At 44.4% G+C, this 22,970-nt stretch overlaps 1 protein-coding gene across 1 annotated transcript in view; it reads right to left on the bottom strand.

The window, feature by feature from the left end:
- LOC142772287 (uncharacterized) overlaps nucleotides 1-20,832 on the bottom strand; it is a 36,840-nt gene extending 16,008 nt beyond the window's left edge. Inside the window, exons 1-4 of the mRNA XM_075874484.1 lie at nucleotides 20,764-20,832; nucleotides 20,097-20,233; nucleotides 11,595-11,674; nucleotides 3,866-4,077 (exon numbers count right to left, since the gene is read on the bottom strand). Of these exons, the coding sequence (XP_075730599.1) occupies nucleotides 3,866-4,077; nucleotides 11,595-11,631 (249 nt within the window). The 5' untranslated portion in view covers nucleotides 11,632-11,674; nucleotides 20,097-20,233; nucleotides 20,764-20,832. The remainder of the gene's footprint in view (nucleotides 1-3,865; nucleotides 4,078-11,594; nucleotides 11,675-20,096; nucleotides 20,234-20,763) is intronic.
- Between the last annotated feature and the right edge of the window lie 2,138 nt (nucleotides 20,833-22,970).

The raw sequence follows: 22,970 nt of genomic DNA, 5'->3' as shown, positions 1-22,970 counted from the left end.
ATGCGTGTCATGTGAAACATGATTACATGCTACGCTCATAGCGTGCTCGCGGCCGTTTCGCTAGCTCCACATACACCAGGTTAGTATCACGTGACGTGAATAGACGACGAAGGAAAATGAAACGTTCAAACATGATAATCGTGATATTCGCGTCATGTACAACATGGCTACATGCTACGCTCATAGCGTACTCGCGGCCGTTTTGTTATAGCGCCACATATACCAAATTTAGTAGCACGGGACGTGAATAGACGAGGAAGGTAAATGACACGCCCAAATAAGATAATACTGACGCGCATGTCGTGTAAAACATGACTACATTCTACGCTAATAGCGTGCTCGTGGCCGTTTCGCTAACTCCACATCATGCCACGTGCTGCTAAATTGAGTATCACGTGACGTGAATGGACGACGAAGGTAAAAGACACGTCTAAACATGATAATCATGGCATCGAAGTCATGTACGGCATAACTTACATCCGCCTCGTAACGTTGTGCTCATTTTAAAATTACATAACAACCTTCCTCATTCGTGCTTCACATATTATCGATTCGCACAGTACGTGGAATCTGCCAATTTTCTTCCTTTAGCTCACCTAGCTCGCGACCTGGCAATAGCGGCGCTATTTTCCTTACAATATATAGACATCAGACTCTGGAGTTTTGCTAGAGTTACTGTATATGCTAACGTAGGCTAAATGTAGCGTATACGCTACATTTAGCCTACGTTAGCATATACAGTAACTATAAGTTTTGCGGACACGCAGCGCCACCTGTCGACGCTGTTTCAAGTAGTGCAAAGCCTGACTCCCTTGCACAGTTTGCTGTGCAACCAGGTGCAACCACAGTGCGTGAAACAACGATTGAGCAAAATACTAGATGTATTTGCGCATGGAAAACTCAGAAAAAAAGCTACGAAATTCTCTTCGCTAGTCGGACGCGTCACGGAACCGCCGTGAAGCGCTTGCTGGCTCACTCGCCTGAATGACGGCGAAAACAAGAGCAGACGCAACTGGTCCGCGCTCTACTAACAAAGACCCTAGTCTGCGCTACTGTTGCGTTGCGAATTGCCACAGGCGCAAATGGCTTAAGTTTTACTGATTTCTGCAGCTTTCACAAACCAGAATGTCGAGAGCGCTAAATACAAGCCGTTGCGAACGTATTGGGTAAGCGAATTACTCGCGTTCTCCACAGCCGTTCACATAAGTAAGTGTGGTAATGAAGGTCTCCTGCTATCGTTTCGAGTATAGCCTTGACGGAGACCAGTGGTAACTTTTACTATGAAACTTAACAGACCCTCTGACCACGGTGCGCGACATACAACAGTATAGACAAGTGACGCCGGCGGTTCGGGCGTTGCACACGTCGCGACCACCGATAATCTGAAGTTTTCGCCGCCACACAGCATATACGCACGTAGGCCTTTGAAGGCTCCGATTCCCGGCTTTTACCAGAAATTGTGAACACGTTCGTCATGCATGTGAATGGCAAAATGATCACAACCACATTCGTTTTTTTTTTTTTTTTGCCTATAGTCTCATCGATTACCTGAGCTATCTCGGAGGCATCGGTTTTGCCTTTCGTAGAACACTGAGGAAGTGGACACGCATGTATCCCCATTTCCACTATATACAAAAGGAATACAACCATCAACAGAGCATTTGAGTATGCGTAATAAATCGTTTCAATGCACAAGAAGCGAGAAATCGATAGAGAATGTGACTGGAGCGAAAATCACCGAGGCCATTCATGCCGGATAAAGCGAGCTTCGTACCACAGATCGCATAAATGGTTCGTGTATGCACTTCCCCGCTTTCGCATAATGTGTATGCCTAAGCTTAACGCATTTAGGTATTACAGAACGCACACCGGAGCGTTTGCCTCGCACTCAATGACATGCGATGGTCGCTTGCATTTGAATTGCTCGTTGCAGCACGCCGAAATAAACGAAACATTTTTGTATTGCGCCCGCATTTCGTTTTGATAAGCTTCTTACTTCTATGAAGCGAGGTTTGATTGAAACAAGCTTGCCAGGTCCTTGATTTTCAGGAAACCGCGCCTCAAGACCAACGAAAGAGGAGGGCCTATGCACGTTCGCTTGCGGACGGCTCTCTGGGCACTACCCATTTATGGCCGGCGCGTTGATGGAGGCACTGGTGGCGGCGTTTTTCGCAGCGCCGCCTGGGCAGAGTCTGATGTCCATATATATATATATATATATATATATATATATATATATATATATATATATATATATATATATATATATATATATATAGAGAGAGAGAGAGAGAGAGAGAGAGAGAGTTCGCGCATTCAAATTTTCCGGATATCTTAAATACACTTTATGTGATCCCATATCTTCATGTTCAAATATTTCTTCTCAAATTTTATAGTACTGGGAATTACAGTAATTATATGACATTCCTTTTTTCAAGAAAGAGGTGCGGCAAGCTGCGGGAGAAAAAGCTGGGAAGCAGGCTAACTAGCTCTTTCACCCCCAAAAGACGCACTTTGGGAAGTTTACAGCATTGCACGTCAACAGCCTTAACTACAAGGCAAATCCGTATGAAGTGAGAAAACATGAAACTATGGGAAAACAGGATCATCAGCAGTAATGTAGCACATTTTCATTGAAACTGTAACTAATAAGAAGACATTGCAACAACTTATAATTCAAAATAAACACTGGCCTTTGGCGAGTTTGTGATTTCAAAGAAATAAACTACGAAAACACCGAAATTCCAAAAAAAATAAATTCGAGAAAAGACCTGTCATATTTCACGAAAAGTAAACCCGAAACACGGAGCCTCACTCATAACCCATCTTTCGTCTTTATAGTTTTTCTCAACCGTATTTTCTTATGCAATTTTAGTGCTATAGGTTTAACAATCCCAAGAGCTTATGCCCGCTTTTCATGTATTTATTTCAGATGGCAACATATAATGTTACGCTTCTCATTTTACATGATGTCGACTTGTTCTACCGCACTCGGGATTATGGCCTGGGTTGGTGCTGCTAGACACGCCTGCATGCGTATCAGGTAAGGGAGTCAATGGGATCTGTTAGTAATTTTATGCGGCATGGAAGCTGCTATTGCAAACGTTCGGATATATGCGCTCAAATATAGGTGTTGCTCTAAGGCTTCGACTTGGAAAAAAAAGGGACAAGCTTATGAAAACCTGGGCACTCATTTGTTTATATTTACAGTAAGCGTAAAAAAAAAACTTACTGCCTATGTTGGATAACCCTTGCGAAAATTTGAAGTGCAATGCATTTTTCTTTTGACAAATTGGGTTATGCGTCAACCCATGTAAATCAAACATCTCTTTCTGGTTGAGACCTTCAAGCTCTCTCCAAACAACGACTTATGTACACCTGACCCGTGAGTCTTAGGCAATGTAAACCACAACAAATATATGGTCAAAAATTTCTAGTGTAGAATTTATCAATTTAGATTTCCTATGCAATAAAGAGTAAAGTTTACAGAGTTTTTCCTTGCTTCGGCAGATGTCAGAAATGCTATATACATATTTGCACAACACTGTAAGCAAACTTAAAGAAATAAACATATTTTACGCCTGCCCATGCTGCAAGTTGTGCGGTTTTGTTCATATTCACGCTCTGATCCTTCAGTGTAAAAGTCATTGCGGTGAAATGTCGATATATAAGAAGACGAGACAATAACAATGTGGTAATGATGACTTCATGCGTGCCAGAAAGAAGAGCTATACTATGGGTGCTTTTTCACGCGTGCAAACGCAAATTTAGATTATCCTAATGTGCGTGTTTAAAGGCTCCAGCTAGTCTTGTGAGTATGATTTATATAAATATAACTGTATTAACATGGAGGACTTCTCACAACCTTTGGATCCCGTTTGATGTTAAGTAGGTCGTCCATGTTCCATATCTTGCCGTTCGTAAAGTTGAATCGGTAGAGTGTGCTGTCGCTTGGTGCTCCTTCTTCTCGAATGGTGAAATACACGTCCCTGAGTGGGAACTTTCTGCGCATCATATTGCCAAATAACCTGGTTAATATTTCTTCATGCTCAGTCCTATTTTTTGTCCAGGCGTATCCTTCAAAAACACAGAGAACAAAAAAATCGAGACAGTATCTATTGGGCTGCCTTGTCAAGACGTGTAAGGTTTACAGCAGCAAAAACCCTCCAATGTCTGCATCGTCTCACGTTCTGCGTTCTTTCTCTATCAAACCAAACAAACTTCGTAAAACTTGCGCTGAACGAAAAGATACGGAAAAAAAAAACCATGACGATAAAAGGATGCGCTTACTTCTTCTCCTTTCTCCCCGTTCTTTGTCTGCGTTCTTTTTGTCCGCCACAAGTTTCTGTATGTATTAGCAACAACAAGCCCATTCGTACATCCTGTAGAACAAGCTTTCTTGGCTGTAGTGTGTTCAGAAATTTTTTACGAAGTTGTTTCATGCCAGACTGAAACTCACCAAGTGCACTAAACCTGGCACTAATACATTCAAGTTGAAGGCTAAAGGCGGGAAACCCCTCAGATTTGTTGTATGGACGTTTTTCGAGTTTGTGTTAACTATAATAAAGTTTTTCGCAAGCACTCTCAAATTATGACAGGTAGATTGCCGCTATCCCTCAAGTGGAAGGTATATAACAGCTGTATCTTGCTGGTACTTAGCTACGGAGCAGAAACCTAGAGACTTAGAAAGAGGGTTCAGCTTAAATTGAGGATGACGCAGCGAGCAATGGAAAGAAAAATTGTAGGTGTAACCTTAAGAGACAAGAAGAGAGCAGAGTGGAATATGGAACAAACAGGGGTTAAGGATATCACAGCTAAAATCAAGAAGAAATGGACATGGGCCGGGCATGTAGCGCGTAGACAGGATAACCGCTGGTCGTTAAGGGTAACTAACTGGATTCCCAGAGAAGGCAAGCGGGTTAGGGGGAAACAGAAGGTTAGGTGGGCAGATGAGATTAAGAAGTTTGCGGGTATAAATTGGCAGCAGCAAGCGCAGAACCGGGTTAACTGGCGGAACATGGGAGAGGCCTTTGTCCTGCAGTGGACGTAGTCAGGCTGATGATGATGATGATGATGATGATGATGATGATGATGATGATGATGAAGTTTATATGTACGGTACATGTACACGAGGAAACCAATGTTGAAAACGAAATAAAACAGGTATTAAATGTCATTACATGCCCATAAGATGAGCCTAATTTCTGACTGAGGTGTGTGCAAACGCTTAGTATAAATGGTCATATTCAAGCCGCTTGTGGAGAGGTCACTAGATCGTTTACAGTGAAAGTAGCCTGTTCTCAAAGCACCCAAATATAGCCGTCCCTCGCTATAAATGTGATAGGTTTTATTCTCGGTTATAGGTTCGAAAAGCTATGGAAACTCAGTCAGACTTACTCAAGAAATAAAATTCCTCTGGGAGATCACTCAGCCTCAAACTCTTGCACTAACAAATCACTCAGCCGGATTCTCTCAGACTCAGACTCAAGGCCTCACCTGAGTCCAAGTGAAGCTGAGTGAGTCGGCTCATGAGTACGACGGCGTAAAATTATCATTTTGGATAATAGTGCACACTGCCTTTAATGCCAGTATCACGTAATGGATACTCTACAATACGGGTGATGCGACCCACACGAGCTACTACTTCTATGAAGTCGCGTGAAAGAGTTTGCGAGTAAAGGTCATGGCTACCCCCCCTCTACCTAAATCAAGCCTCTGATCAATAAACACTGAAGTGGCGCATGCATGCTAGTTCATTGACACATGTGTCGATAGTTTGGCATATAAACGGAAGTTGATATAAGGCTGATGGTAATGCTAATAGTTAAGTCACAGTCAGCAATAAAAAGTGCAGCTCACTCACACTCACTCAAAAAATATATTTTGGGCTGAAAGCTCACAGAGACTCAGACTCACAAACAATTTCATCAACCGGACTCACTTGAATTTAGAATGAATGAATTGACTTTTAAAATGCCCGGCAATTTCCTTCGGGCGAGGCGGGGGGGGGGGGGGGGATTAACCCCTTTATCATACCACCCTTTGTCGATGATGATGGCGGTGCCTCAGGTTACGGCGTCAAGTTCTTGGACCCGGACGGCATCTTCTGCTAGCCAGACAACCTAAAGCAGGTCGTCCAGCTCGCAGCTGGTGAGTGCCGTCTCTTAGCGGCAGTGACGCTTACGCAGCCGATCCGCAGCAGTGACCGCATCAGTGACCGCAGTCACGACGGTAGCCGGCCCTTGCCCTCGTGCGGTGGTAGCAGCAACAATTCGCCTCGGAGTTCACCCTTGCCTTATATGCGTCGCGAAGTGAGCGGCAGTGGGAACATTAGCTCTCTTTGCACACTCCCAAAGCAGGTGCCTCAGTGTCGCCCTTTCCCCACACGCTTTACACGCGTCCTTCGGGCATTCACGACTCCAACTGAGCGCTCGCCACCTAGCGGCTGCGCATGAAAACGATACGTGACCACGTTGCGTCTGTTGAGACGATGCCGCATAGTTCCCCCCCCCCCCCTTTTTTTTTTGCCATGCCGCACACGCGAGCCCGAAAAAGAAGAACGCGACGCCGAGAGATCATTGCAGTGTGCCGCAATGCGTGTCATCGCAGCGGAAATATGGCAACGTATCGTTCTTTCACTTCCCGATGGATGCAGACGACACACGATGAAGAACGGTGGAAATCTGAAATTTACGCATTGAAAAGAAGGTGACTGACAGTGCATTAGTCTGTTCTAATTAATTCACTCACGACAACTTAATTTTCCTCGGTGAGTACACTATTATTTAGCTTGTTTGCATTATTTTTAATAGTTGGCATTATCTATGCGCGGAGTATGATTTCGTTTACATAAGAAAGCGCTTTTAGAAATTTGCTGCGTTACGTGTGTGACTGTTTTTCGCATATGCTTGTTTTTGGGCAAGTACGTAGTCCTACCCTTTCTAAAATTAAGCTGCTGTAATGCTTGCCCCTTCCGAACGTTTCTTTATTGATTTATTCGCATGTTAATGTGTATGCATGCACACAAACGGGCGCGCGAGGGTCACGCATGCATATAGTGGTTGTGTATGTATGTTTGTGCGTATATGCAGCATATTCGTGTATTCGTAGTGTGCGTGCATATATCTGTTTTGAACAGCATCTACTGCCCACACGAAAAGCGACTGTTCGGAAGCACACGACCTTCATTAGAAACCTAATACCATAGATCAGTGAACGGAAAGAAAGGAACGTGCACTCCTATTACAATCAAAACTATGGTTTGCCTTATCTCATGATACACTGGTCCAGGCACCGGTCTGTTATGTAATCAAGTGAACGGCATACGTATTCAGCTTTTGATGCCACAACGGAACTCATTAGGATGCATGCAATTGGCGGCGTGAGTCGCAGCGTAGTTACCTCGAAAACTGATAAGGCCTTGCCTGTAGCTGTGTAGCAATCAGCTAAAAAGTGCTAGCACCCTTCGGAGAGACCGGTACTTATGATCAGTTGCCTTCTTTAACCCCGCTCGCTAGACAAATTCTTCAACTTGAAGTCTGATGCGGTTCGCCTAAGAGGCTCGATGTTTGCGTACACAGTGCAACTATTTCAGCTCTTTCGTCAGTGAAATCCTTTATACCGGTGAGACTGAGGTGGTCCGAGTCGAGCACTTTTTCGCCTTCGACGAGGTAACGCGATCAGATGCCTCAATCAAGAAACTTCAGCGCAGTGCCAAAAGAAATTGATTGATATGTGGGGTTTAACGTCCCAAAACCACTATATGATTATGAGAGACGCCGTAGTGGAGGGCTCCGGAAATTTTGACCACCTGGGGTTCTTTAACGTGCACCCAAATCTGAGCACACGGGCCTACAACGTTTCCGCCTCTATCGTAAATGCAGCTGCCGCAGCCGGGATTTGATCCCGCGACCTGTGGGTCAGCAGCTGCCAAACGAAATTGCCACGTTGACCCTGTTAAGTGTACCCATCTTTGTTTTTCGACCAGTTTTGTCAACACGTGGAGTGTTTTATGGAGCTGCGAATCTTTTGGAAACCTTAGGCCATTTTCTGACGTGATGGAATATAAAACAAGCACAGCGCAACATTTTCCGCTGTTTCGCCTACAAAAATCTTTATGTCAATGAGAATGAGGCACTCCGCGGCCAGCACCTTTTTTTCTCGACAAAGCAACTCAATCGGACGTCACAATCAAGAAACTTCATCACAGCGACAAGCGAAATCATAGCGAAAGTGTCCCGTCAACCCTGTTAGGCGCAGCCATCTTTGTTTTTTCTACCTGTGTTGCGAGCACACTGAGTGTTTTCTGGATTTGCGAATAGGCCGAAATAAAAGAGACGTAGGAACGCCGGGCTGGGGTAAGTGTTTGTCAGACTCACAAAAAAATTCTTCAGTCGGACTGACTCGCAATCGAACTCGCCAGAATATTGCTCACTCAGACTCGCTCATACTTAGACTCACAACCCGATCTCAGTCTCAGTGGGCCTGCGTGAATCGACCAATGAATGTGTTCGCCGACCTTTGTTTTGGGCTTCAAGGGACTATTTTCTTAGCGTGATACAACCTACCAATACGTGTGATACCACGTATGCATTGTCGTGAGCAAAAGCTTTGCTCTGTGTAAGTGGCTTATAATTACACGTTACTAAAGTGATGCCGGACTAAGATGCGTATGTAGCTTTGGCTTCACGTTAACACTTCCCGGAGAGCACACGTTACCAGAAATCACCGTCCTGGTACATGTGCCTGGCCAGGCACCTTACATGTATTTCCGGACACAGCATGAGTGCAAGTGCCCAAGCTGTGGGATTGGAACATGGATGTGCACGCACTGTTACCATTACTTGCGGGGCAAACTATGAATATTTTACCCTTGCTAACAACCAAACCAATGTTCTCTACAGGCTCATCCATTCGGCATTCTCAGTCATTTCTTTAACAGTATGCAATCTCTCTCGTTTATGGTTTCAGAATGGTAGAGGACTATATACTGTTAAATGTTTGTGCACGTTAAAGAATACCAGATGGTAAAGATTTATCGAGCTTGCCATGGCAGCATCCCTTGCAATATCGTGGTTTTTGGACGTAAAATCCCAGATGTTGTAATGAGTATTATTGCGAGGTTACAACCACTACTATTCTCTCCTGCTCAAACGGTTTCTATTTCAAAGTTGAGAAGGTTCAATATAGGCGCTCGTTCCTGTTCTTCACGTTGTTGTATTTTTTTTTCATGCAGTTTTTTTTTTAGTTTTCATTTCTCAAATGATCATGAGATATTTTATAAACTCGTTGTTCTTGTCGTTTAGAGCTATATGTTAGCCTCGATCAACTCGGTTTTTCAGAATTCGAACATCTAAGGGCCACTTCTTCGAGGGATTCAACAGCATCTATTTAGGAAATAACTACGAACTAATGGCTATTGTCAGTTCTGCTCTGCCTAGTATACACGGATAACATGCCGGAGCCACCTAACGCGGTAATAACGACCACTAAAATTACCTGTTTGTTTAAACACTCAGACAAAACCCTGGCATCACTTCATTAGGAATGTGCCATCCTCACAACATCCAATATGAGAATTCAAAGGGAACTGTCGCAAACGGGGCATTCAGTTGAGCCTTGCAAGGCGAGGCTCCTACATTGAAACCGCCATAAAGCTTGAATGATATTGACTTCAGTGGGCTTGCACGTTAAAGAACCCCAGGTGGTCGAAATTTCCGGAGCCCTCCACTACGGTGTCTCTCATAATCATATGGTGGTTTTGGGACGTTAAACCCTACATATCAATCAACTTCGGTGGGCTTGACAAGGAACACTACATGACGTTAGAAAAAAAAATTACGGTATATTTATGAAGTGAATGATGATGACCGGGCAAAGCAGTCAGATCTTTCAGTGTTACTGTTAATCACCCGTGAAATCACCCACTCACGCATTTAAACAAACAACGAACCCGTGAAAAGTTATATACACTGCATATTGTTCATGACTGGTATGTTGTGTTGACTTGTGAATTTGGTTTTGACTTCAAAATTACTGATTTTTGGCATCAAGTTTAGTCTGAAGTTGGCCGACACGATGTCTGTGTACGTTCCTTGATGGTTGTTCGTTGTTTTCTGCCATGAAATGCATCATAGAGCACATAGAGACGTCACACTCGGCAAGAGCAAGTCGTTGTCTGTGATCATAATCGTCAACAGCGTCGCCGTAATCACGGACACGCTGCACAACACCGCCAATGGAAGGGTCTCGACCTTCAGGAGCTTCAGCCCTAATAGCGCTACTTTAATTCGTCACTTCCGGGGAGCAGCTCACTCGAGAGAGCACCGCAGGAACAAACGTGCTTACGCGCACAAGTGCGGGCAGAGGCACACGTGAGCACTCGTGTTTCTCGGTGCATTTATACTCTAGGGTCCATACGATTCACCTGCACCAATCGGACCCGAATCATGGCTGTGATTTCTTGTCTCTTTCTTGTCTCCTTCTTGTCTCTTTGTCGTCGTTCTGTTCTAGCGCTATAACTATCGTCGTGCACCAAAGTTCACAAATCATGTAGCGGGTGTTTAGTGTTTGTCTTAGTGCGACACCAGAAGCAAATTGTGAAGTGCAGATATTATGCAGGCGTTGTGTTTGTGCGCTTTATGTACGTGCCATCTCTTAACTTTCACAGCTGGCCAACCACACATGCGAACAGTTTATTACGCGCAAACGTTTTCACAAAACGCACCGCGTAGTATAGGGGCAAATACTGTGACTACGCCTGAACAGCGTGTCGTCTGATCAACCGCTAGTGCGCACGCGCACTACTGCACCAATCCAGCCCGGTCAGCATAAGAGGTGAAGGAAAATTGTGCTCCAGAGCTGCATCTTCCCTACACCTTCTGAAAGGATTGGCATTGGTTCGGAGGTCGTCATAGCTGCAGCACTGAAACTAAGGGCAAGGTTCAGCAAGTCGGGAACTGCTTCAGACGATACAGGCTCCATCTCCTAACTAGAACTGCTATTTCTTGCTGGCAACCGCGTCGGCTTCACGGGCCCAAGATCACCGAATGACATATGCTTCCCACCCTTCTTCCAAACAGAAAACTATGCGGACGCCTATGGCTGAAACTGCCGCATTTTATGAGTTCTCGACTGTTTCATGAGTCGTACAGCACCGTGTTACTCTTCTGTGCGCTCTAATAACCGCGACTGTAGGGGGAAGAAATCATTTGTTCAGAAGAGGTGTAAAAAGCACGAAATACCTTTTTTACGCATAAGCATTAGCCTCTCTGTACATTTTTGGTGTTATTTTCTTCTAACTATGGTGTCTCTCGAATATTTCTATCTACAAGGTTAACCATTATGCATCATTGGCCCTTCGTAAATTTATGAAAACTATCGTAAGCGTTCGTCAGTATTTAAAGCGCCATTTTAATATGTGAACACCAATTACTGAGTAAACATAGCCACTAATTTGTGTTCGATTGCATATATACTGTTTTATATTGCAGGACATTCTCACGCGGAATCAACGTACACATTACATGGTTCATGCAACTTCATGCACACTGCTACCTAAGCAGAACAAATGGTAAATGGAAAATGGTGCTCACCTGTAAGTAATATCAAGATTGCGCAAAGAAGTTTCATTCTTACTTTATAGAATATCTGAACTTTTCATTGGCAGAAATTTCTGGAAAAAAAAGGTAACCAAAACAAGATCCACCCGTTAAATTATTTCTCACTTAACAGTGAAGGAATTCATGCAAAATCATTACACCCCGAATACTCACAATCTATTACCTTAACACAAATGTGCCCAAAAGTGACTGAAAACCATAAATAAGCTCTTAGAGTCACCGTATGCATTTATAGCCAGCCAGGTTTCAGGTAATATTCCGGAAGAAAAGCTGGAGTCAGTTCTTCTGCTTGGCAAAGCATAATCAGTTAGCTGCTGGCGTGCTGTCACACCTTTCACATTCAGGTAAACTGCGCCCACACCTTCATAGAAGATTTCAAATAATACGTCATCATGACTGAATGTAGGCATGTAGGACTGTGCCAGCTTCATCATGTATCCCTTATAGAGTTTATTTACGATACCTACCATCCTTTCATTACTGCTATGGTATTTCTTTGTTACCAGCTATCTTTCTGTAGATAAGGAACCACAACCCCAGTTTCCTTCAATTAGCCAAGCCACGATTGCAAAGAATTGTATGCTATACAAATGGGTGACTTCAGAGCCAAAGTAAGGAAGAAGCAGGTGGGACACCACGCTGTAGGAGATTATGGCATCGGTATTAGAAATGCCAGAGAAAAATTATAAAAAATGATGAAATTCGCCGAATACAAATATTTACGTATCATGAAAAACATCTACCGAGAACGAGTGGACCGTTGCTGGACATGGAGGAGCCCTAATGTCGATAATGAGAACGAAATAAACTTTATACGTAGTGCACACCCAGACATCGTGGAGGATGTTAAAGTACTTAGGAAGATGTGATGCAGTTACCATGTAATGGTAAGAACTCGAATTAACCTGGACCTAAAAAAACGCCAGCATGCGCGGAAGACGCAGCACAGTCACAGCGAAAGCAAGAAGAGCAGCCTTTCAGAGCCTTTTCTTAACTCTCATTGGATAACTGCTGCCAGCACGCTTGCTGAGTATCCACTACGGCATTAATGATAATAATTTCTGAGTAGTAGACCAGCTTTCACTATGCTATTGTTCGTCGTTCTTCTGAGAAGCGTTGTACCAGCTAAACACTTGCAATGTATTTTGTGCCAATCGTTCATGCAGTGGCTGATGACGATGGGGAATTATGCCTGAAGTAGGTAGGCGCCACAGTCATTGGGTGATCACACACAAAAAAAACTTTTGTAATGTGTTGGAGCATTGGACGACTCACTCGTTACGCCATTCGCATTGTGTGACGCCTCATTGTTCTTTTGCTGTTCTAAAACGTTTTATTACTCATGCATTTAAACGTCATTCTTTTCCCGGCATCAAGCCTGCCTAAGGCCACTTTGCGAACAAGTCCCAAGCGCTGGTGGGGCTCATTTATTTTATGTATATTTGTTTGTGAATGTTGTATGTACACAGGCAATAAAGAAAGAAAGCTGGCGGGGCTCAGTTGTAGAATACATGGCAGGCACGCAGCGGACTCAGGTTCAAGCCCCACTGTGAGGTTGTTTTTCTTCCTAATTTGTGATAGTAATTACGGATACCGGTGGTGGTCGCGGTGGCAGATAACTACGGTGCCGCGCGGCACCTGAGTTTGATCTCGCAACAGCTTTCGCAGTAAAAGGAGCGACAGAAACTTATACGCAAGATCCCAGTCATTGAGTTAGCACTGAGAGGGAAAGTACAGGAATTCAGAACCTCTTTTCAGAACAAATATTCGGCTCTTATTGAAAAAGCTGGCCTTAACATTGACGCAATCATTGATAATCTGACGTGTGTCAGTACGGAGTGTGCAATGGAAGTTGGAGGTACGTTAGTTATACAAGACACTAGCAAGCTGTTCCAAGAGACAAAGAATCTCAATAAGAAACGCCAAACGACGAAAGCTTCAAACACAATAGACAAAACAGAACTGGCAGATCTTTCAAAGTTGAATAACAAGCTCAACTTATCTGATATTAGAAGGTATAACATGGAGAGAATTGAACACGCTCTAAAGAACGGAGCAAGCGTCCAAGCGGTGAAGAGGAAACTTGGGATAGGCGAAAATCAGATGTATGCACTAAGGGACAAGGAAGGCAAAGTAACTGGATCACATAATTAAAGTGGTGGATGGCTTTTCCAGGGATCTGTACAGTAGTCAGGACAACCACGATCATTATGTAGGAGCTAGCAGTAACCCAGATGACATCCCACTAGAAATGACAGAAGCCAGGAAAGCCTCGGAGGGATTGCGAAGAGGCAAAGCTGCCGGTGAGAATCAGGTAACATCAGACCTACTGAAAGATGGAGGACAGATTGTGTTAGAAAAACTAACCACCCTGTTTGCGCAGTGTCTTCGGACGGAGAGGGTACTAGAATCTTGGAAAAATGCTAACATCATCTTAGTACATAAGAAAGAGGACGACAAAGACTTTAAAAATTACAAGCCGATAAGGTTGTTCTCTCTCGTATACAAGCTATTTAGAAAGGTAATTGCTGAAAAAATTAGGACACTTCGACTATAAAATTCAGTCAAACAAAAGAACGAGCATAATTTCTAACAGGCTAATCAGAAGTTGACCTCGTTCATACTTTGAATCGGGTAATAGAGAAGTGCTCAAAATACATCGAACCACGATTCGTAGGCTTCATTTATTACGAAAAGGCATTTGAGTCAGTGGATATATCAGCAGTCATGCAGGCACTGCGGAATCATGGCGTCCCAGAAGAAATCTCTAGAGGATCACCTGCTGCCACAGATCTTCATTAAGTGATACAGTACCAATAAAAAAAAGGGTGTAGTACAAGAGGATACGATCTCCCCAGTGTTAATCACCGCGTGCTTACACAAGGTTTTCAGACGCCTAGAATGGGAAGAGATAGAGATAAGAGTTAAATGAGAGCACCTTAGTAACTTGCGCTTCACCAATCACATAACATTGCTAACAACTAAGGGGACGAATTGCAACTCGTGATCACGAAGTTAGACACGAAAAGCTGAAAAGTAGGTCTTAAACTTAATCTGCAGAAAACGAAAGCAATGGACAACAACCTCAGAAGAGACCAGTGCTTCGAGGTGGGTAGCTGTGCACTTGAAGTTCTAGAAGAGTAGGTCTACTTAGGACAGGTAGTAACCACGGAGCCGAACCACGAGATTAAAGTAATTATAAGAATGGGGTGGACCACATTCGGCAAGCGCTCTCAAATCATCACTGGTAGAGTGCCACTATCCCTCAAGAGGAAGGTGTATAACAGCTGCATTTTACAAGTGCATACCTACGGAGCAGAACCCTGGAGGCTTACATAGAGGGTTCAGCCTAAATTGAGAACGTCGCAGCGAGCAATGTAAATGAAAGTGATAGGTGTTACTTAAGAGACAAGAAGAGAGCAAAGTGGGCCAGAGAAAAAACCATGGTTATGGATATTATAGTTGAAATAAAGAAGAAAACATGGACATGGGCCGGGCATGTAGCACGTAAGCAGAATAACCACTGGTCATTAAGGACCACAGACTGGCTTCCGAAAGAAGGCAAGTGGGTGAAGGGGAGAAAGAAAGTTAGGTGGGCAGATCATATAAGGAAGTTCGTGGGTATAAAGTGACAGCAGCAAGCACAGGACCTATAGTTGAGTGGCGGAACACAGGAGATGCCATTGTCCTGCAGTGGACGTAATCACGATGATGATGATGATTCTGATGATGATGATGAAACGACGCCTTCCCCCTTCCAAAGCGAGATAATGTTCCGTGTGGAGTCAAAAAAATCGTGCGTTGTGTCATTCATATTTTGCGTCCTACTCGTGGGCACAACATATGTTACAATCGAGCAATGCGTGCTCAATTGGTGGTAATCAAAAAGAGCACTGCCGCTTTATTAGCTTAGTGACATTATTTCGTCGAAAAGCAACACATTGGCCGCCAAGCAATGAACATGTTCTTATCATTGCTAGTGTTACCTATATCCGTACCTTACGTAACAAACCATGTAGTGTTGTGAACGAGTAGTGATTGACTACTCCAATATGCGGTACTTTTCTGCTCGCACCGCCAGAGAAGTGCATTTACTGTAGAAGCTATTGGTCAGTATGCGTATTTCATAAAGAGAATGGCGAAAGTAGCAGGTGATCAGAATAGCGTCGCTGTACACCATGCAGACTAATTTCAGTGGTGAGTTCTACGGCATTCATTATTGTACGGCGCCTTGTATTCTAATAGCAAGCGCAGCCCGCACATCAACGAAGCGAAGTTTATTTATGATTAATATGACAACGCTCAATCATTCGGGATGACAGGAAAGAATATGGTAGTTGCTCTCTCACGCGTTTCGGGGTCAGTTTCACCGGCGAGATAGCGGAGCTTTTATTACACCAAAAAAATTGTGAGTCAGTGTTTTTTTTTTTGATATCTCAAAGCGGCAATCATTTGTTCACACGAAGGGCTGCGATTCTCCCGTGTAGCCTAAAATAATTTCTATTCCAATCGTGAAGTTAGTTACTGATTTGCTTAATGCCGTGACTTATTCACCTGATCTATGGCCTCTTTGCTTTTTTTATGTCACCTGCTCGTCTACCGTGCGTAGGGTAGTAAACAAGGTAGAGCATGTTCAACCTTTCTACCCATTATTTGAATTTTTCTGTTTATGTCTCTCTCTAGTCATCTTAAGTGGGGGATAGCAGGAACAGATGACTGAATATGCCATTTTTCAAGTTTTTGGCACTATATTCAAGCATAACTCACAAGTGCTTTCACAAAGTGGCAAGTGTTTGCGTGCAGTAGAAAACATTTATGATTGACCCCAGACGCGCCTGATCCCGTGTCTGCACCTCGGCAACTCGAACTTAAATGGCGTTTTCTCCGAACATGGCTTTTCGTCAGAAAAGGAACATTTTCATTGTGACCGCTGAAGCTATCAAATGCAAACTTTTGTGACTTCTTTCTGAATGTGATGCGCTCTTTCTGACGTGAAAGAACGTTGTTGCCACGATAATTATATTTCTTACTAAATATTATAAACAAAGAGCCCTGAAATTCTAGTCACAAAAAATTTATATTTTTTACTAAAGAATGGTGATGCCGACAATTACTATTTCAATCAGAAGGAAACCCTGGGCACATGTAGTAGCCAAAAGGAATTTCACCATAATGCATGCAAAATTCTTATCGCAAATTTTCCTTCAAAAAAAAAAGCAGGCAAATATTCATTTTTTATTAACTTTAGAACGGCTTTGTATTTTCTCGCAAATTCGCAAAACGTAATGCCGATCCCCATTCAAGTAAAGTTTTGTAAATTTTGCTAAAAATATGACAGAGGTATGGACAGTATTATCTGCACACCAGTCCGTGCTATTCATTTTCCCTTAAGCAGTCTGCCACCACAAAAAAAAAAAACGTTTATTAACACGGTGATCTAATACCACAAAGTCCTTGTTTTGAGGAGTTTTGGACACACTTCATGAAACGGCCGGCGTGCGGTCCTCAACTTTCACTGTATATTTGAGCGGCAAAGTGGCCTTTACACAGCGTACTTTGTCATTCCGACAACAATCTAACAATTGACCGAGTTAGAAGGGTGTCTTTTTGTCTCACAACAATAACCATCGCCTGTCTTACGATTCCTTCGTTACATTATCGCCACGCTTCTGGCACTTTCTGGTGGGATCCTTGGCAGCCAGCGGACGTTCAAAGGTATGAAAAAATCCAAAAACTAACTGCAATATTTCTTTGCGCCAATTACAACCGCCACTTTAGCATGTCCAGTGCTACAGAAAGCATTTGATGGGAGTCACTGCAACAGCGGAGGCGATACGCGAGGTTGAAATTTTTTCATAGTATTTTCCTTAACATCACTGGTATTAACCGGGATCAGCGCTTGCACAATCCTGACTACATCTCAACCCACCTTGATCATGCCTACAAGAATAAAGAGATATGATATACGACGAACTACTTAAAGAGGCCCTGAAACACTTTTTTGAGTAACCGTAGAATTAATTCACTGGAAAAGCGTATTACCTCCGAAATTGAACACCACAAAAATTTTAAGAATCCGTTCAGTACGAACGGAGTTACAAAGATTTGTCACACACGGCAATCACATTCTCTCTTCTCTCGTCCCGACGAAAGCGCTGGAAGCTGAGCAGGGAGGCATGGGAGGGGCAAACAAAAACGTCACTCACACCTCGGGACTTAGAGCACTTTTTTTCTTTTTTTTTTCTTTGAATACGCGACCTTCTCAGTGCGATCGTGCGCGCACGAGTTGACAAGTAACGGCCTCTCGCGGCGACCTCTGTAACAACCGAGCGCGCCATGTTCAAATCAGCCAATGGCTGATAGATGGGCTTACTGGGCTTCCGTGATTTGTCGAGAGAAGAGAAGGCTATTTTTAGAGGACTTTGATATTTTAGTGTGAATTGTAGGCCGCGTGCTGCGCTATAATATTTGCCTCGCGTGTTGTCGGGAGCCTTCACTACCAATCAGCAGCGTCTTCTGATCATGCTCAAAATGTATTGCAGCCTTTAAGGATGCAATACATTTGCAGGGCCCCTTTAAGGATGGTGTTTTCTTCGGAAAAACTAGCGGGTGGAACAAACTGCCTCCAGGCATTTGCACTGTTATCTCCCCTGAATTATTTGCTTCCTCTTTGTGAAGTTCGTCTTGTAAATAGTCCTCGATCGTGATTCCTTATTGAGTATTTTCTTGTGTGTTTTTTGTACTAAATATGTTTCGGTTTGCTTTTTTGTGTCCATATGGCTACTTGCAGCTGTAAATTTGGTCAATTACCTACTTTTGGCTAGCTACGTTAGTATTGCCCCCCCCCCCCCTTATTGTGATTCCGAAAGGCGCTGTGGGTGTTTAGTAAATAAATAACAAAGAAATAAGTATCAGTGTCGAATAGCATTCTTGACGTGTCATGCAACTGTGCATGTGCTCTTCTGATTCAGCACGCCCCGTACATACTTATTTGAAATTTGTGTCATAATTTCAAGCTTTTTACTTTTAATGGTATGAACTGCGTGGGAAAAAATATCGCGTTAGTAACGGATACTGCGTTTTTTTTCACAACTTTTATTTTACTACCATCCGTTAGCAACACTTAGGGTAGCGATGGTTACTTTTGTTAGTAGTGCCAAGGGTAGTAACGGTTACTACTTTTGCCGTTGATAACTGCATGGTAGAAACATACGTGATAAGCACTTACTACCCGAAGTTTAACAGGTGCCTTCCTTCCAAGCGTAGGTCAACATACCGATATAAGGATTCTAGGGCCTGGCTGGTCAACTGCGAACTCTAGTTCTTATGGGAGGCCTCCGAGTATTATATGCTTTTTTAGATGCGAGGCAGCTCTTTGACTAGCCTATTTAGCGCTGTCCGTCCGTGTCTCTGTGCCAACGCGCCGGACCGCGCTCTCCTCGCCGTGATTGCTGGAAGAGGCCAAGTAGGTCAAGTCCCAGCTGCGCGCTGACGTCACTCTCTACCTCACCCACAACAGCTACTGCCGCCTCCGCCAGCTCACAACACACTTCTCTCTCGGAAGTTTCCGGGAAAAGAAAACCTCCGGCGTATGACGCTACCTGTTATACATCAGCGGGGGTCACACCTACCTGGCGGCTTAACCCGCTGAGAAGAGGTTACGTCAAAGGGCCTCCGTGCCGACGCTGTGCTTATTCTACCTATGGCCACCCTTTGGACGCGAAATTACCGCGGCCCATATTGTACATCGTGCCCATTTATTGACTCCCCAATTGACGAGTTACTTCCACACACTTGTTATGGACTTGCACTGGCCCAGCACTATAAGCTATCTTCGCAACTTGCATAGAACGGGCCTCAGGCCTGGTCGGGCACGCAACCACAACCGCTGCATGCATGAACCTTACCACCGATCTGTCTTGAACATTATACAGGAGGCAAATTTGCATGTGTATTTTCGACGCCAGCAATTATTAAGCGCAGGCTTTGCAAGGTTCTCCATCATGTGATCAGTGTTTCATAGCAAACTCCTTAATTGGTCGGGTTCAATGTACAGCAGGCCTTAAAATGAAAGAAGCAAAAAAAAAAAAGAAAATAACTGGTGACGTCCTGCTTACAATGGCCACCCTTACTTTCCTGAAGTAAAGGTAAGAACTAAGCGGTTTTTTTAGTGCGTGATCAGAACCATGTTATATGTGTCCAATGATATTTATGAATCCTGTGAATCCTGTATATTGATTGTCAAAAACATGCGCTAAAGCAAGTAAATGAACGGGGAAGACATTTCGGCCACCTCACAACCTTGATAATTAGAGCAGTTGGCGGGTGCCGCCCTGTATACCCCATGCGCACGCTTATGGGAGGTATACACTACTGTTTTCAGGTGTCTCCTTGCAATAAATCACAAAAGCTAAATTTGGTTTGCGCGCGCACACCGCAACATTTATTTTCAATGGAGCGTGGATTTCAACTTACCTTTGTTTGTTGCGGTCGTCCGGACTCCATACACAGTGGCTGCACCCCGTAAAACCAATGGAGTTCTAGGTATAATCAACCTTTTGAATGACCATCGTCCTCATTAGGGGGGAGGTATATGAGCTTCTGTGGCCTACCTTCAAAGTCACAAGGCACAAAAGATCGAATATGCGTGACCAACCCCCTTAGGGGTGCACGTGGCCCCTATGCGTATTCTTACGAGAAGAACGCAGAGGTTAGTTTCAGCCCTAAAGCAATCGCGAAACATTTTCGCCTGCTGAAGAGCGAGCCCTACACTTCAAGACGACAATGCTTACATGCCAGCATCGATCCTGGTGCGGCGGTGCCAGACGTGCCAATGCCTTACGCATGCATTCTGGTGTTTCTGCTCTGCCACGCAACGTGATTTTACCTGCTGACATATTGAAAACTTTATTTACTTTTAAGGCACGAAGAATCCTCATTCATTGAACACCTAAAAAGAATTGAAAATCACGCACATGTGGTGATTGAACTACTGCTAGTGCAAAAGCATCTATACTGCTAGAAATTTCTCTCAACCACATAGCATTCCAGTTCCTTTATACGACGAATAATATATAGATCATAGAGATTGGCGTGTACTCATGCGATGCAGTAATGCTAACATAAGAAAGTTTCGTCGTACCCGCACTGAAACCTTGTTGAAGCCGTGCGTCTTATGCTGTTGCAGTTTGCGCAGTGTCACACGCTCAAGTGAGTAGTCAGTGTCTCAAAGAGAAGTTAAACATCACTTTATACTCTCTTCAAAGCTTGAGGACGAAGGCCTGCTGCGCACTTGGTGATGAATTGAGTCATACAGTCGGGGACATAAGCACACACAATGAGGCGAGGTGAAAGACAGCAATAGATTACCTCGATGTTCCCACTAGATAGCACTGCTCCTGCTCCCGACTTTTATGCATCCCACACATCACGGGGTGCAGTGTCGAACTGTTTTCGCGAGATGTGCCCGTCTTTGATCAAGGGATCGCTTAGCGTAGGGACGCCATGATTATTTTATTGATCACTCACGTCCTCTGCTTTTTGTAGCACATCGTTCCCCTGCCGTATTCTGCACGAAGTCACCATTCAGCGAGACACCATAAAAAGCTTTCAACTTAAAAAATTCCATGCTCCCTTGAATGCACTGCAGGAGCACGTACTGGCCACCACTAAAGCTCTGGGCCTATGCAAGCGCGTATCCAAAACACTCTTCGCGACATTTGCGCTACGACCTATTGCTACATCACCGCAGCGCCCGAGAGGCACCCCCCCCCCCCCCCTAATGTATAGCCTGTCGGTTTTATGACTGGGCGCAAATGATTTTCACCTTTCGTTTTTTAACGTGACGCACTCTTTGCATCTGCGTCCACGTGCTTCTACGTCGAAAGCAGTCTGTGAGCAGCCCCGCCGCGGTAGTCTAATGGCTAAGGTACTCGGCTGCTGACCCGCAGGTCGCGGGATCAAATCCCGGCTGCGGCGACTGCATTTCCGATGGAAGCGGAAATGTTGTGGTCCGTGTGCTCAGATTTGGGTGCACGTTAAAGAACCCCAGGTGGCCGAAATTTCCGGAGCCTTTCAGTACGGCGTATCTCATATTAATATGGTAGTTTTAGGACGTTAAACTCCACAAATATATCAAATCAGTCTGTGAGCATACCTGGTATTAGACGCAATATTTTAGTCATAGTAAAACTTAACCGAAGGAATGTCGTTCGAGGCATGCTGTGATAGCGTTGATCTTTCTATAACTGGTTCGCGTGAATTGATTGATACGTGAGGTTTCACGTCCAAAAACCAGCATATGATTATGAGAGACGCCGAGTGAGGGGCGCCGGGAATTTCGGCCACTTGGGGCTCCTTGTACCCGAATCGGAGTACACGGGCCTACAGCAATTTCGCCTCCGTCGAAAATGCAGCCGCCGCAGCCGAGATTCGATCCCCCTACCTGCGGGTCAGCCGCCGAATAGACCACCGCGGCTAGGCGGTTCTCATGAAAACTGCGAGAAATACTCAACGTAGCAGTGCGAAATTTAAAGGCCAATAAACAAGACCCATTTGTTTCCCGCCTAACACTGCCATCAACTGTAGATGGCACACCTCTATTCACTCTGCAAATCGATCAAGTAAAAAAAAAAATGGCAGCACATCCACGGGGTGAATGATGGAGAGTGGGGCGAAGCATCCGTCCGCCCATTCGTTCTTGCTTCCGTCCGTCCATGCGTCCTTCTGTGTGACCATCTGTGCGTCTATCCGCCCGTCCATCCGTGCGTCCGTCCTAGCGTTCGTCCATGCATCCGCCCCTGCATCCATCCAAGCGTCCATTCGTCCATGCAGCCATCCATGCGTCCGTCCATGAATCTGTCTGTGTGTCCGTTCGTTCATCTAGTCAACACTCCAAGTAGCACCATCTCGCATCTTTTCATCATATATTCCGCATATAGAAGCGCCGCCATCCAGCGGGCATTCCAAGCACTAAACGAGAGGTGGCACACGCACACTTTCTTACGCTTTGCGCTTCGTGTCTACTTCCCACCTTTAACCACCTCGAGTTCATGGTATATGCTAGTTCACTGTATTCATGCCACTGCGGCCCAACGCTCGCTGAACCTTTCTAAAACCAAGGAGGTTACGCCCAGCGAGTATAACGTAGCAACCCTTTCTTGTCAGATAGTGCTCAATGTACATGCCGATGACTGCTAATGGGGAATGAGAGACAGCAGAATTCGGCTTTTAGGTAACGCGCACGCTGCAAATTTTTTATTGTTCAACAACGCACAGGAGAAATATCCCACCGGCACTACCTTGCAGGCACGGTGTAAGAAGTAGCTTAGGTGAGCGAGCGCGCTCGCT

The sequence above is a fragment of the Rhipicephalus microplus genome, chromosome 9 (assembly GCF_043290135.1).
Source record: "Rhipicephalus microplus isolate Deutch F79 chromosome 9, USDA_Rmic, whole genome shotgun sequence".
NCBI classification, from domain to species: Eukaryota; Metazoa; Arthropoda; class Arachnida; order Ixodida; family Ixodidae; genus Rhipicephalus; species Rhipicephalus microplus.
Note: the sequence above shows the minus strand (reverse complement) of the source record. Positions and strands in the feature narration are given on the sequence as shown.